The sequence below is a fragment of the Oppia nitens genome, unplaced genomic scaffold (assembly GCF_028296485.1).
Source record: "Oppia nitens isolate AA-2021 unplaced genomic scaffold, nextdenovo-longstitch-racon4-pilon3 scaffold6_pilon_pilon_pilon, whole genome shotgun sequence".
Taxonomy (NCBI): Eukaryota; Metazoa; Arthropoda; class Arachnida; order Sarcoptiformes; family Oppiidae; genus Oppia; species Oppia nitens.
Window position 1 is genome coordinate 686,129 of NW_026533250.1, and position 16,455 is coordinate 702,583.

Genomic DNA, 16,455 nt, shown 5'->3' on the forward strand with positions numbered 1-16,455 from the left:
TTGTTATTTATGTCAATAGTGTGCTAACCGTTGAGTGAACAATGAATTTAATACTCAATTATTGCAAACATTTTGTTCACAAATATCACTATAAGAGTCCTTGTATTGCATTTTTCGCACAATTTTTATACAATTTCTTAATATTTATATTAATAACGATATCTCTACTCTAATCTACTATTTATTAATATATTTATTCAATTTATTGCATTTTTATTATTAGATTTTAATAAATATATTTGAAAAAATAAAATTGTTGTCCAAAAATAAAGTAACATTTATTGATATTATGTATGTATTCAAGGGTTAGACATTCAGAGCCATTGTTCATAAATATAGTGTCATTTGATGGCAGAGTAAAAGTTATATTAAATATTAATATAATTTTTAGTTTAATTTATTGAAAACTTATTTTAATATATTTTTATTCAATATATATATATAAATATTTTACAGTATTATGCAATCATATGATAGTAAAAGTTGTTTATCCAATTGACTTATCCCTTATTAACCCCAATAAACATGTATTTGTTATTTAATATTTGTTTTATTAATATTATAATATATTTTATTTATCATATTTTGGATAATTTGATTGTCAAATATGATATAATAGTCATATAATTTGATACATCCTATGAAAGGCACATATATTTGATAAGATATTGTTGATTCAAATATCATATTATTTTATATGCTTTTATCAAATGCATTATAAAAGTCATAAAAAGTGTATCAAACAAACAAACAAACTATTGATTAGAAGGAAAATAATGTGAGAAATATTTGTTGGCATAACATGTGTTAACTGTGGAGATGGAGACACATGTAGTCTACCATTAATTCAATGATATGTTCAATAGAGAAGATGGAGAGAGAGAGAGACATATCGTTAATATTTAGAGAGAGAGAGAGTGAGTGAGTGATTGAATGCTGAGGTGTGTGTATGTGTTGTCTAGTGTTGTGTATGTGTTGTGTATTACTGTATGTATTAATAGGAAATGTTATGCCCATAGAGTGCCCTACAGTGTAGTGACGGCCCATTAAAATGGTTGAACATTAATATTATTAATATTAGAGACATATTATTATACAAACAGTGATATTATGATTGTATGCGTTAAGCACTAACTAATTGTTACATAAGTGTCGACCATTGAGTTGATTGAATGCCAGCAATGATGTGATGATTGATTGTTTGAATCAATTGTTTGCAAACTTTTTTGCCACCAATTGTTAGTCTAAAACATTAGTGAATCCAATCAGTTGTCAAATCATCGATCAAATGGTAATCACTTTTTTATTTACATTTTTGTCACGAGTTTTGCTCAACAAATGTAATGTCATTTCAATGCTTTTCAATGCATTTTCTAAATAATTATGACTTTTATTGCATTTTTAAAACTATTTTAATTATTTTTATCATATTTTAGACGAAAATTACTGAAAAATGTTGGCATTTGTCGTAGAAATGCATTTGAAATGTAAACAAATGTCGAAATTAATGTTGAAATAGTGATTAATAGACAATACGTATGAATGCGTGAATCGGTGGTCAGTGACCACAATTGTGAAGTTATATTGTGTCCACTTTTAACTCGGCTATAGTGTTGGCAATGGACTCATGGTGGCCGACGGCTCAACAATATTCCCGATTAAGGGCATCGAGCACTCAGATGAATCAATTAAATTTACCGCCGGGTCTTAATGTCGGCCAAAGTGTTCATCAGCTCAATGTAAACGATCACTTAGGTCTGGGGGTTACGGCCAATGCCACCAATCAGGCCATGTCTGGTCATTACGGCTCTACTGCAGCTCATCCTCACCCGTGGGGTATCTTTTCGTCTCATGGCTTAAACGCGGCCTCACATCAAGCGGCCACTCATGAAAGCTCTTCTTTCAACGCCAACTCGTTTTTCCATCCGAGCTATGACTCGAGTTTTTTGTCGGCTTCTTTCCAGTCAAAAGCTGCTTATTTACCGACGCCTGGCGTTGGGACGGGATTTTTCAATTCAATCAAAAAGGCTGACAACGATATGAATAACTTAAGAAATGCTGCTTATTGTTCAACAATGTCATCAATGCCTGGTATGTCGGCCGCTACTAACATGACAAGTGATCCCAATTCAAGTCTGACGGCTACGGGATCCCTTTTTCCTTCACATTTGCAATCAAGCAATTGGCGCCACAATTTGATTGCAAGCAACACTCCGAGTGGACCTTTTGGTGTATTACCGCATCAAACTGTTAATGCCATGAATGCCATGAATAGCACTTCCAATACAATTGGGAGTTCACACTCACATTCACATCCATCCCATACATCACATGCCTCTCATACATCACATACATCTCATTCATCACATTTAGGCTCTCACAACACTTCACATCATTCAAGTTCATCACATAATAAGTCATCAAATGAGAACCAAAAAGTACATCATTATCACCATCACATCAACAATAAGACACCGACAACGACGATGTCTGGAATTTCAAGTGTCGACAATTCATTTCGCAATATTATGCCGTCTCTGCCTCCGACCCAATCAAGTCATGCAATACAGACCAGGGGTCAGAATTCATTTGACACAAACATAAACGCAAAGATTACTGGTCATCACCATCAAAACCAAACAGATCCCTATGCCTCGGGTATGTTTGCAATGGCTGCGGCCGCTCATGCAATTGGTTCGGATTATGTCTCAATGCAGACACAAAGATATGCATCAGGAATAGCATCTGGAAATCAACAGGCGATGAATGCCTTTGCCTCTAATACCACATCCAGAGGCAGTTATCCTTCAATTGGCTTTCATACAGATCCGAGTGCTCGAAGTCGTGAACTGCTTAGCAGTTCATCACTTCTTCAAAATTCAAAGCAGAGTTCAGCAAATTCTTGTAACTCAAGAAATGTCAACGCAATGAATGCTATGAATGCAACAAATTATTTGCCGAACTGTGCAATGATGCCAATAATGAATAACAGCGCCAATTACTCCTCAAGTCCCGCCAACAACAGTATATCCAATAATTTATCGGCAAATCATCCGGTTTCGCGGTCATCATCGGCTGCCAGCAATCATGGTCTTACACAAGGAAATGATTCTTCATGTAGTTTCGGTTACAACAGTCCGGCCACTAATTTACCACAATCTCCATATCCTCAGCCTCAGCGATCAAATACATCTAACTCTAGTCAGGGAACTACCACAGCTACGGGTGCCGCCGTACAGTCCTCAACCCAAGACTATACAAACTATAGTAATTCTCAGGTATTTCAATCAATGGGCAATCAAACTCCTACTCCAACACCAGGAGGGTATCCCACACCTCCATCCAGTGTTGGTCAGCCTCACTTAACATCAGCCAACACACAACCTACTAATCATGAGGAACAGGTATCTCATTATTCACATATAACACCACAAACTCCTACACAAACCAATCAGTTTTCAGCAAATTATTCAAATTTTGGTTCAAATGCAAAGTTAACAACAAATGGTAATAGAAGTACTGATTCTATATTAAGTAATAGTTCTTCGTGTATGGTGGCGGCCGCAGCCGTGGCTAATATGAATAATTCACAGAACAGTTCATCCAGTGTTTCACAGAGTGCTTCAGGTTATATGATGTCTGAATCTGAATCGTGTGGTCTTTCAAATATGACTTCAGTTAATCCGATTGCTGACAATATTAACAATAATAAGCTCACAAATGACACTCAAATGAATGCATCAAACCATGTGATCGGACATCAATCAAATGAACCGACACTTAACTCAGTGTTTACTTCACCAGAGATTGATTTTCCGATAATTAATTTTACTGATGAAGCAAATAATGCCTTTAATTCAAATCTAAAACTTGATAATTCGTTTAACAACAAGAAGAGTAAGAAAAATAATAAAAAATCAAAGAAAAAGGATAAGAATAAAAATAACAATAATGTTATCAATTTAGTCGATCCTAACAATTCATTTCCAACTTATTCCTATCCAACTCAAGAACAATACACGAACTCATATTCTAATCCAAATCCATATTTAATGTCTCAAAATATCGGTCATCCAAACCAAACATCACAAGAATCACAGGTAACTCATGTTTTGCCAAATGATGCTAATGCTGGTAACACTCATACAAACACAACAAACTGTTATGATATGCAATACCAGCAGCACATACAACAGCAACAGGTGCCACAACAATCACAAACTCAAATGTCAACACATCAGACACAAGCTGATCACGATTTGATACAAATGCCTCACGAGTCACTTCATCAATCTGTTCAACAAACACAAGACCATCAAATGATGGAACCGGTGATGTCGATGGCCTCACAACACTTAACTCCAACGACAACCAATGAATCTGTAGCTGAAAAGCAATCATTTCCTACGATTGACGATGAGTTAAGTTTTCTTACGGAACCAACAGACTGTGTTTCGATGGAAACTCAAACACCAAATATGAATACAAGCGTTCAAATTGAAAATCAGTCGTCTCTTGTGATATCACATGAAACCACAAATATCGGTACTGATCAACAAAATGCAGAAATAAATTCAAACGAAGATTTAAATGCAATTCAAAATAATATGAATTCTAATAACTCGAATAGCAATATAATAAATCCTTATCTTAAAAGTTATATAACTTTTTGCAATTCTCCAAAACCAACCGTTCCTTCGAGTGGTACTAAAGAAAAGAAAAAGAAAAAACTTAAAGAATCCAATGAAAACAAAATTAAACAAAACAATAATACATTAAATGGTCAAAAATCTTGTAAAAATGGCAAAAAAGTGAAACTTGAAGACAACTATGAATATAACGGAATGGAAGACAATTTGGGTTTAGATTTTGATCAGAAAAAGAAAAACTTTTCAACAATCAATCAAAATAATACTAAATTAATGAGTGGAGAAAATTTTAAAAAATCAACGACAGCTGGAGATCGGGAAAACTATGAAAGCAAGTTCTTTAAGAGGAGACCATCGACTAACATGACTATCAATAATGTTCACATCATTGAAATGGAGAGAAAAGATGTCAAAAATAATAAAAAACGCAAAAATAAATTTGATTTAAATATGTTTAATAGTGAATCACGACATATGATTGATGAATATGAGTTTCCCGATAGTCCTCCTAATAGTCATTCATTGAAAAAGAGTCGAAAGTCTAGTAGTAGTGACAAACAAACTAAAAAGTCGACGACTGCTGACTTCGAAAAGATAACTTCTCCTTCTTTTAATTTACCGCTAAAGAAGACTAAGAAAAGTATCAATAATTTGGTTAAACCTGTTTTACCCAATAGTACCACAGAATCCATTGAAAACAGTATTAATAGTGTTGTACTTAACACTGGATTATCACAAATCACTGACAATTTGCAACAATCAGAACAAATGTCTACCATTGATGTGATGCCAAATGTGACGACAAACTTGAATCAAACAACAAATTCAGTTAATAATAATAATATTAACAATAATAATGATATATCAAACACTATTAATAATAATCAATTACCGGTAAATAGTAGTAGTTGTAATAATAATAATAATAATAGTTGTAGTAGTAATAGTAATAGTAGTAATAATAATAATTGTTATAAAAATCCTATACAAAATCATGTGTCGACAAAAAAATGTTTAAATGTTGTTAATACGAGTTCAACTACAATAGCAACTATATCATCGATAATCACACCAATCATAGCAACTACTCCGGCACTTACTATAACAACGACTCCATTAAATACATCGACGGTAGCCATTGAACACATTCTAAGCCCTATTCAGATAACTCCTACTATTTTAACAACAAACACAATGTTGAGTACATCTCCAGGGAGTTCTTCGACGCCAACTATTAACACAAATACTTTAACGACTCCAACAATAAATAATAATTCAAATCAACAATCAGTTGGTATGCAAAGTGCCGGTACTAATACACCTCGAAGAAGATCTCAAGATAAAAAAGCATCGACTATTCGTGAAGGACTTATGAGAACCGGTGATTTTGTTGTGTCCATTGATGAATCACAATATGATTTGCCTGTTATTTGGCGAATTGAAGGCAAAAGTCTTTTACAGAGGTTTGAACCACAAGAACAGGACGACATCACTGTATATATAAATACATCTTCGGTTTGTATTAACTTAAAAATTTATTTTATAAACGTTTGCTTATATTTTTTTTAAATTTAGTATTCGGCGTGGAATCCAACGGTACGACAAAGATATGTCGGCGTTGATGTTCGGGTCATGGGTTGCAGTCGGACACGAATTGTTGTCGAAAAGTTAGGCCTAACACAAGCTAATCCAAATGCAGTGTAAGATATTTATTAATTATTTTCTAAACTTATTAGTTCTGTACTTAATTTATTTTACGATAGGAACGGCACCGCAACTATTGAAAGGGTCGGACAAACAAATAAATGCAATTCCTCTCAATCAGTGAACAATTCATTACATAATCAGGAAAATTTTGAAGTATTTATTCAAACTCTTATTAGCCAAGCATTGGATCCTAATTTCATATCAGAAATTGTTAAAGAAAATGGTATTTCTTCAATAATTAATTAAAAATGATATAATTATTTAAAACTATTTGAAGACTAAAGTCTAAATTTATACCACAGATGAATACTTTTTATCTCACGTCCAAGAGATTGATGAAATCTGTTCCAGAAAGAAGTCGCGTTTCTTTTCGAAAGTCAAATGGGACGCCAATATTGTAAAGTGTGTCGAAACTTATCCCGAGTTTACAGTAACCGCACAGAACAATGTCGGCGATCTTCGATGTCGGGTATGATTTAAAGAATTGATTCAATGATTTATACATTAAGTAATTTGATTTAATAATATTTAAGTTATGTCACGACAATTGGAGTACACAAATAATGCAATTTAGTGGCGAACCGTACAATCAGATGACTCTCGAGCCGCAAACAGGCGTTGATCTGAAACAAACCAAATATGCAGCCTGTGATCAATGCACCGATAAAATTGTATTATACTCTCATTTACATCATCAAAAACATACATTTTTCAATAAATGTAAATCTAAAGTAAGTCATTAATCATAATATCATAAAACCACTAATAATGTGATGATTACATGAATCTGTTATAATTTAAAGGTCGATAGTATAAGAGGTGGCGATGAAAGTAAAGAATCGCATGTGATATTAGAATTATGTCTTCAGGACAGTGATTGGATTAATACGGTTTGTAATACTTTTATATTATTTTGCAAATTTATATCTAACTATAAAATATGATTTACTTTCAAATAGCTCTTTAAAGAATTGGAGGATATTTGGTTGGATTGCGACAAAATAAGATAGTCTTAAATTTTTGACTAAATTTTGCCATAAACTATATATTTGTGTCATTGAGTATAAAAATTTTTACGACAGTTTGTAATTTTGATCTAATTTAAAGTAACAGTGAATTTATTCACTTTACGCACAACTCAATTGTTTATAATATTCAAAGTTTTAATAATTGAGGTATTATTATCACTATTAAACTAATATGTTATGAGTCAAAGGCAAAGAAATTACAATAATTTTAAAAATAAATTATTTTAAGTTTACAGTAATATTTATAAATTTATTTAAATTACTATTAATTTATTATTTACAGGCATTTACTTTTTTTTTAATTTATATTAAAATATTTGTTATTGAAAACTTAAAATAATTTATTTACAATATATTCAAATTATTTATTAATTTTTTTAAATGACATCTTTTAAATATCTGTTTTGTAAATCCAGTGATTATATAAAAACTTTATTAATGTTGGAAATTAGTGATGTATTATCTCGATTACAGTTTTATTATCTCAAATGAAAACAATGTAATTATTGATATTTCAATCAATTACACGTTTTCTCATTTCTGACTTAATTATTGTAAAAAAGATGAAAATTTTTATAGACTTAAAAAATATTTTGTCTTTTGATTGTCGAAAGAAATTTTAAAAAATGGATTTATTGTTTATCAATAAATATAATTTAGTTGTTTATATAATTATATATAACTATAAATATTTATTAATACATCTAATATACAGTATAAATGTATAAATATAGGTATATATATTATATATATATATTTATTATTATTGAGATATATTATTGTAATTTTTGGTATTAGGAAAGATATTTAATTATATTGATAACGATTATTATTATTAAATTAAACGTTAAGAATATTCTGTAATTAAAGAGATTGAATGTAAATTTAATTATGAATAGCTTTGAAATTATTATTAATAATGTATTTGAATTCAAATCATTTTAAATATATGATAACTATGTGAAAAAATGTAATATAACTTTATATATATTATATACATATTATACATAAATATATATATAAATTTCATTAATCGATTGCATCATATTTAAGTTGTATTATTAATATTATTATTATTATTATATGCTCTCTTTGTTGAATCTTATTTTTAATAAAAATAATGACATAATAAAAATTTATTGAACTAATAATGTTATTATATTATTGATTACTATTAGTATTTCTTCCAAATTTGAAAGCAATAATTATTGAATTAATTTAATTATTATTTTTCAGTCCATAAGAGCTAAAAAATAATAAGTTAATTTATAATAAAATTCTTGGCATTTTGCGATCTACTGTATACATGTATTATAAATTATAGTTATACTTGTAGTGTATATTATACAGTGGCCGACATAAGTTTAGACTTGACTGTGAATGTGTTCATTTAAAAACGTTAAAATAACTTTTGATTAATCATAAAAACTTTTAGTGACTGGAAATACTTCGGCTAATGAAATCCCATAGAGATATGTGTAAATGACACTAAACTTATGGCGTTGACTATACTATTGTATAATACTGTATATAAAGGAACTCATCGTAAATGGAAAAAATTGAGAAAAATTAGCGATTATTGTAAAAATAGTATATTTTAAGCACAATTTATGGTTGATATAAAAATTTTATTTATTGTCTAACGGGAAATGACACGATTGCTTAAAATGTAAATATAATTCAAATTACTGTAACTTTGGAATAATATATTATATTTAAAAATTGTTTTAGATTAATATACATTGCAATCTTTTTAAATAGTTTTTATATACATTATAATTTTAATTACCATTATTTTTAATAATTAATAAAGTATTATAATTTTTATTGGTTTTAGTTAATGTTAAAAATACAATACTATGTACTTATGTCAATACCGATTTTTCACTATGCTATGAATTTAATGCCCAGTACTATCCAAAGCGATGATTTACTTATATACAGTAAAATATAGATTATACTATAACTATAACTCTACTTAAAATAATAAATTTCAATTTATTTCAATTTATTATAAATAAAACTATTATTCCTAATATCAAAATAACAGCAAATATATTAAGATATAAATTGCATAATTAAATAAATAAAAAAGTAATATTATGTAAAAAAAATTTAATAATTAATTGTTTGTAATACAAAGTTTGTATATTAAAATATATTTCAAACAGCAAAGAGATTATACTTTTTTCTTTCAAAAAATGCAATAATTTTTTTGTCCGAATATTTGTAATATTTGTATCTCTTATATCACTATTAATTGGATTAATTGGTCGTTATATACATAAAGTATATACCGATAATTGTAGTCTTAAAACATATAAAAATAATATCATATTTACAAATAAGATAATATAATATAATTTGAAAATCAAATTAAATAATGTATAAATAAATGATATGTAAAATGTTGCCATCATTTTTGAAACTATTTGTCAATTAGTTTATCAATTTGTTATCACTTATAATAAGTTTGGAAATTATTTGAAACTATTTTAAGAAGTTTTTTTGTTGAATAAACATTTGTCATAAAACTTATAACTAATAAGTTTTTCTTTGGATAATTTGTATAAAATTTTTCATTAAATTAATGAATGGTTAATCAAATGATTAAAATGCAAGTGAATTGAAATTAACATTTAATTGAAGAGTTGACTCAATTTAATGAAAAAATGTGTGTTTTTTGAAACCGATATGTAATTTGATTGTAATATTAATATAAAATGTAATGAAATGTTTGTATGAGTTGTGGAAAACACTGGAAACGTGAGAGTCTATGGTCTATGACTTGTGTTGTATGTGTTGTAAGTGTTGTATGTTTTGTACGCAAACTCTATAATGTTTTTTGTCAGTCATATAGTATTGTAAGGCATAGAGTGTGGCATTGAGTGAATGATTCACTAATTGTTGAGTTATTGCACGCATTGATTGTCCAAACGTTTTGAGTGACTATTCAAACACAAAGCCACTAAAAGATGCCGTCGGTTAACACCAACACATCCAATACATCCAACTCTAAGACCAATACCGGTCACACCAGTGCTGACATTCAGGAACCGCACAAATTGGTCCAGAATTTGGTCGACAAGAAGATCCGTAATCTTGAGAAACGCAAGGTTTGTATGACTTTTACCTTTGTCTGCCATTTGTCACCATTTGATATGAATTGATGTCAATTATTGTCTTAATTTTAATTACAATTACTGATTGATAATAAGTTTAATATAAAATTGAAATCAATGTTTGCTTTTACAATACAATGCTTTTTAAGTCAACTTTTAAGACAATAGAGAGAAAAGGCGTGACTTTTGATATCTTTGTTATTGTCGTCGTTTGAGTTCTTAAAGACTTCTTTAAACGATAATAACTGTTTGTATCAATTGTAGTGATCAGTCATTTTTAAATCGACTAAAATAATTATTATGTCTCAAACAAAGTGATTGATTTGGTTATATAATTGATAATTAATTTTATTTTAATTATTAATATCTGTTTTCTTTAGGCTCGTCTTCAAGAACTGCAAACTCAGGCCGAAAAGGGTCAGCAACTGGAAGAGGAACAGCAAAAAGCAATCAAGAAGTTGGATCAAGTCGTCGAAATGATTGATCTCATGAAAGACTTGAATAAATCGATTTGCGAAGTGTTAACTGAGGTAACCATTAGTTTAATAAAAGGGATGAATGCGCCCACACTTTGGACCACTTTTTTAAAAAGCGAATGTTTCTCCAAAAACGGTTTATTCAAATGTGACCTAATTTTCACTTTATATTACAATTAAATGATTGCAGAACTCAAAGCAACAGAAAAAAATAGCCAAAAAAGAACTCTTAGAGAAACAAATAGAAAGACAACAACAAGAGTTGGATCGACTCAAGACTATCCTTCAATTCCAAGACATTCTCGCAAAGTTTGAAACTACAGTTAGGACAGACTTTTCAAAGGGCACTAACGGAGCCATTGTTAGTATTAGATATAATTTGAAGGATTAGCTAATAAATTGTTATTTTTAGAAACTATCTGAAGAACAACTGAACAATTTGGACAAACTTTTCTCTGAGACAACCGATTTTTCTGAAGAAAAAATCGATTCAACGACCGAAAAGTTGATAGCATTGGCCGATGGAAAGAACAAAGAGGCCTGGAATGGGGTGACGTATCATCAACTTAAAGAACTGATGAACTCTATTGTGGACTCGAAGTACTTCGCCTCACGTGAAAAGCTAGTGACACCAACTGCTCCGACAAACACCGCTATCACAGAGAAATCTGAAGAGACGACCAAACAATTTACGAAAGAATCTGAAGCCACGAATGCGACTAAAGTAGTATTTAGTTATTCTTATGATTTATTTATTTAAATATTTTATATTTTTAGATAAATACAAATCAATTTCAGACAATTTCAACTAATATATCACAAATACCCACTCAGTTTACCGCAAGTGGCATAAGTTTTATGACAAACAACTCTGGTTTAGACAAAGATCCTGCTGTTGTAGCGGTGGCTTCGGTACCGAACACATATCCTTACAATCCTTACGGACATCAGACCAGCGATCAATTATCGATAGTTAATTCGGTATCAAATTCAAATCAATCTAAGACTTTAACATTTGACAACCAATCCTCAATTCCGACGCAAACCTTTACAAACCAACAGTACACGGCTATCATCCCAAACAACGTTCCTGTTTCTACAACTGGCGCCGTCTTCTCAGCGGTTCCCGTGACTTTGGCACAGATTCATGGACTGATTCAGCCAGACATCACTCCACCCATCACTACTGAACTTACTTTTACTAATCAACAAAACTTAATGAATTCCAACGCAATCGACAAACAAACTTCTAGTCATGAAAGACAATCACAACAACAGCATAACTTCAATGACGAGAATTTCAAAAATAATCGAATTCGTAACAACAGATTTGATGGAAATGTTAAAAGAAATGGTAACGGATCCGGAAATAGACCCCGAAATCCCACTAAAGGTATTATTAGTTAATTAAAAAATAATTTTTACACGTATTTTCACTTTCCAGGTACGGGTTATTCCAATCAGAACTCGTTTGGCAATTACTCCAACAAATATGATCCGCAAACGAATGGCAATACTTGGAACTCAAACAACAACAACAACACCTTTGGAACCGATAGGAACTCTCAGAACAACAATTTCAACGCAAACCGAAACCGGCCGCCAATGAACCGACCAAATCCTCGATCGGATAATCGGCCGCGAAATGCCAACAACAGCTATAGTAGTAATTTCAGTGCCACAGCCGCTGCCAAATAAATTAAATTTGATACTAATTATCATAAATAGCAGCAGTGGTCGACCTATATTTCATTAAAAAAAATACAAAAAAATCAACAAAATTTTTTTAGGCATAACTATCAAAAGCTATTAAATGATTATATTTTGCTTCGAAATAATTTATTATAAAAACAAATAATTTTTCTGTAAAAATCAAACATGTTTTTGTATAGTATATTCAGTGATAATTCATTTTTTCTTTATATAATTGTATTAAATTAAATCCCAAACGGCATTAACTATATATATATATATATATATCTTAGGCTTATGTCTAATCTAAACACAAATTATATAATTTTTTCATTTCTACTGAATATTGTAATTTCACTTTCAATTTATATAATTATTGCTCATATTTTCCAGTTTTGTTAGACTAAATAAATTTTCAAAGATTGATATAAATTTTCAAATAATAAAAATAATTTTATTTATCAAATGATTAATAGACTAACAAATGGTTTTCAACACATTTGTCGTTGAATTATATGATGTAATGCTTATATCTAAAGCATTCATCAATAATGTGTTGAATACTGTAGTGAAAGCAATGCAATAATTGTATGGAAATTGTTGTAAACATTGTATACTAAACTACATGTCTATAGTATATGATATATAGTAAGGGATCAGTTGTGGTGATGACTGTCATGTATTGTCATGTCTTTGCGTAACATTCGTGAAGAGTCTTTAGCAGAGAAGAGACGACAGATTGAGACTAATCCATGTTTTGATGAACAGTCAGTGTCTTTGAAATGTATTGAAATCAATAGCAACGATACCGACCAATGTTTTCGCGAAATTAATAACTTGAAGATCTGTCGGACATTTTGGTCAGCCGTAGAAAAAGTGCGCAAAAATAACTCAATTGAACCAACACTACCAAAACGTGAGGTCAGGGATCAGCTCAGAAAGTATTACATTCAAAATGGGAATCTTAAGACACTTATGGACGACAAGAATAGCATTTTTTACCAATAATTTGATCCATTGATTCAATAATTGATTGTTTGGTATTTTTAATTGATTTTAATAATTGATTTGTTTATTATTTGGTGATAATTATTGATATAAATCGCCAAAAATGATGAATAAAATGATATCAAAAGTGTTTGTCCGCAATGTCTCGACCCTCAGTCCATTGGCCGCAGCATTCAATCGGCAAAATCCAAAGCCGCAGTTATTGACCCGATTTTTTGAACAGAAAACAGGTTTATTTGGTCACCAACTATTGGCCGACGCTTCGGGTTTTTATTTGTATCGTGAAAAAGCAATTATAGAAGTGGATCAACTCGTTAAAGAAGCGCTAAGTCCTGACAGACGAAGAAAAATGGTTGAAATCTTTGACCAAATGTCAAACAATTTATGTCGAGTTGCAGATCTGGCAGAATTTGTTCGCGTCGGACATCCGTCACAACGATTCGGTCACTCGGCTGAAGAGGCGTCCATTGCTATCACCACTGAAGTCGAAAAACTCAATACTAATAAAGCTTTATATGAAATGTTAAGAAAAGTGGTTAACACTGGAGACAAATTTGCGACCACAGAGTTGGACGAGTATGTGATGAAACTGTTTCTCTTTGACTTTGAACAAAGCGGTATTCATTTAAGTGAAGACAAACGCAAACTTGTTTTGAGACTAAATCAACACATTCTTCACGTCGGCTCATACTTCATGAGCAGTACATCTCAGCCCAGAAGTGTCCCAAAGTCTAAACTTCCTGAAGAAGTTCGCGATTGCTTTCAAACACAGGGCGACAACATTGTTGTCACCGGTCTTTACAATGAATCAGATAATGAATTAGTCAGAGAAGCCGCTTATCGCGTATATCTTTATCCTGAAGAACATCAGGAGAAGCTCTTAATGGAACTATTGATGTCTCGACTAAAATTGGCTCAAATTTGCGGATTCAAGTCATACTCGCAAAGAGCTATCAACGGAAGTATAGCACAAACGCCCGAAACAGTTTGGCTACTTATTGACTCAATCACTGATCGGTTGAGACCATTGGCAGAGAAAGACTTTCAAACGATGTTAAGCCTTAAGAATATAAGCAACAAATACGCCAAAAGTGTTAAGTTATGGGATGTCCCGTACTTTACCTATCAATACAAACAAAAGAAATTTAGTCAAAATATTAATCAATGTTTTCCATACTTTTCATTGGGCTGTTGTATGGATGGACTGAATCTTATTTTTGGTTCAATATTTAGTGTTAAGCTTGAAATTTGTGAACAAATTCCGGGTGAGAACTGGTACTCGAATGTCATAAAATTGGCTGTTATTGACACACAAACTAATGAAACTTTAGGTCATATTTATTGCGATTTTTATGAAAGGAGTGCTAAACCTCATAATGACTGTCACTTTACTATTCAAGGCGGGTGTCGATTGTCAGACGGTTCATATCAATTACCTATTGTAGTGCTTTCCCTGAATCTACCGAATCCAACACCTGCTACACCATCACTTTTAACCCCTCATATGGTGGACAACTTGTTTCACGAAATGGGTCACGCGATGCACTCAATGATGGCCCGAACACCCTATCAACACATTACGGGTACGCGATGTTCAACTGATTTGGCTGAAGTACCGTCCATTTTAATGGAGTATTTTGCGTCCGATCGTCGCGTTATTAAAGCGTTTGCCCGACACTATCAAACTGGACAACCAGTTCCCGACTCTTTACTTGATATATGGCTTGACTCGAAGCGTATCTTCACTGCCAGTGAATTGCAATGTCAAGTATTTTATGCAGCATTGGATCAGTCATATCACAGTTCAGATCCATTAAGAGGTCATAAGAATACTACTGAAGTATTGGCACAAATTCAGAACCATTACTATAGTTTACCGCATGTGACCAACACTTCATGGCAGTTGAGATTCGCTCATTTGGTGGGTTATGGCGCTAAATATTACTCATATTTAGTTTCCAAATCGGTTGCCGCAAGCATTTGGCAAAAGCTTTTCCTAAAAGACCCGTTATCTTCAAGTGCCGGACAGCTATTTAAAGATCAAGTTCTAAGTCATGGCGGAGGAAATCCACCCAAACTTATAGTTGAAAACATTTTACAACAAACTATTTCAGCCAAAGGTCTCGCAGATTCACTCATTGATAATGTCTTCAATTCATACGAAGACATTACTAATTCAAATAATTAGTTAATTATTAACTAAATTATAATATAATGACTTTTATATAGAATTGCCGTAGTTTTTAATACGAGTTTTAGTCTAAATGAATTTATATTAATTGTTATATATATATATCAAATATTGGTATATTATAAATAAATTTATAACAAATATTAAAATAAAATATTAAATTATCAGTATTTTGTTGAATTGAATTTTGTGATAATCCATGTCTTACCGGTATATTGTTTGTGTCAAACTCTACATCCGATTTTACAAGTCTTAGTTCTTAAATATTTTGAACCAAAGATGTTATCAATTGTTTATCATTTTTATTATCACAAATTAGTCGTCTAATTATTACATTAATATTTCTATAATTAATTGATCAAAAATGGTTTTCCTTGTACTGTACTTTAATAAAACATTAATATAAATGCATTATTGTATAATGTAATGTATTTAAAAATTTTGTTAAATTAATGTTAATTTTATTACTTTTATATATATTAAAAATTTTACAGATTAAATAAGTAAAATTGATAACATTCAAGTGAAATATTTAATTTTATTGTTATAATATAAATATAATAAATATAAAAAATTTTAAAT

General features: G+C 30.8%; 4 protein-coding genes across 7 annotated transcripts; all 4 read left to right on the forward strand.

The window, feature by feature from the left end:
• The first annotated feature begins 837 nt into the window (after window positions 1-837).
• Window positions 838-7,569, forward strand: LOC128962212 (probable serine/threonine-protein kinase DDB_G0282963). Its single transcript, XM_054308567.1, has 8 exons — window positions 838-1,291; window positions 1,437-6,164; window positions 6,225-6,349; window positions 6,413-6,579; window positions 6,659-6,825; window positions 6,890-7,087; window positions 7,160-7,246; window positions 7,316-7,569. The coding sequence occupies exons 2-8, from the start codon at window positions 1,620-1,622 to the stop codon at window positions 7,364-7,366; spliced, it is 5,340 nt and encodes a 1,779-aa protein (XP_054164542.1). The 5' UTR covers window positions 838-1,291; window positions 1,437-1,619; the 3' UTR covers window positions 7,367-7,569.
• A 2,571-nt stretch (window positions 7,570-10,140) lies between these two features.
• On the forward strand, window positions 10,141-12,954 carry LOC128962056 (caprin-1-like). Of its 4 annotated transcripts, none has more exons than XM_054308383.1 (7): window positions 10,142-10,500; window positions 10,887-11,036; window positions 11,173-11,343; window positions 11,395-11,706; window positions 11,760-11,963; window positions 12,045-12,375; window positions 12,427-12,954. In XM_054308383.1, the coding sequence occupies exons 1-7, from the start codon at window positions 10,360-10,362 to the stop codon at window positions 12,678-12,680; spliced, it is 1,563 nt and encodes a 520-aa protein (XP_054164358.1). In that variant the 5' UTR covers window positions 10,142-10,359; the 3' UTR covers window positions 12,681-12,954. The 4 variants fall into 4 exon arrangements, with proteins under 4 accessions (XP_054164357.1, XP_054164358.1, XP_054164356.1 ...); XM_054308381.1 differs by having other exon boundaries at window positions 10,143-10,188; window positions 10,237-10,500; window positions 11,760-12,375; XM_054308382.1 differs by having other exon boundaries at window positions 10,141-10,500; window positions 11,781-12,375.
• A 273-nt stretch (window positions 12,955-13,227) lies between these two features.
• Window positions 13,228-13,754, forward strand: LOC128962047 (coiled-coil-helix-coiled-coil-helix domain-containing protein 7-like). The gene has a single exon (XM_054308369.1). It carries the CDS (start codon window positions 13,362-13,364, stop codon window positions 13,680-13,682), a length of 321 nt encoding a protein of 106 aa, XP_054164344.1. The 5' UTR covers window positions 13,228-13,361; the 3' UTR covers window positions 13,683-13,754.
• LOC128962046 (mitochondrial intermediate peptidase-like) lies at window positions 13,729-15,912 on the forward strand. The gene has a single exon (XM_054308368.1). It carries the CDS (start codon window positions 13,786-13,788, stop codon window positions 15,868-15,870), a length of 2,085 nt encoding a protein of 694 aa, XP_054164343.1. The 5' UTR covers window positions 13,729-13,785; the 3' UTR covers window positions 15,871-15,912.
• The last annotated feature ends 543 nt before the right edge of the window (window positions 15,913-16,455 follow it).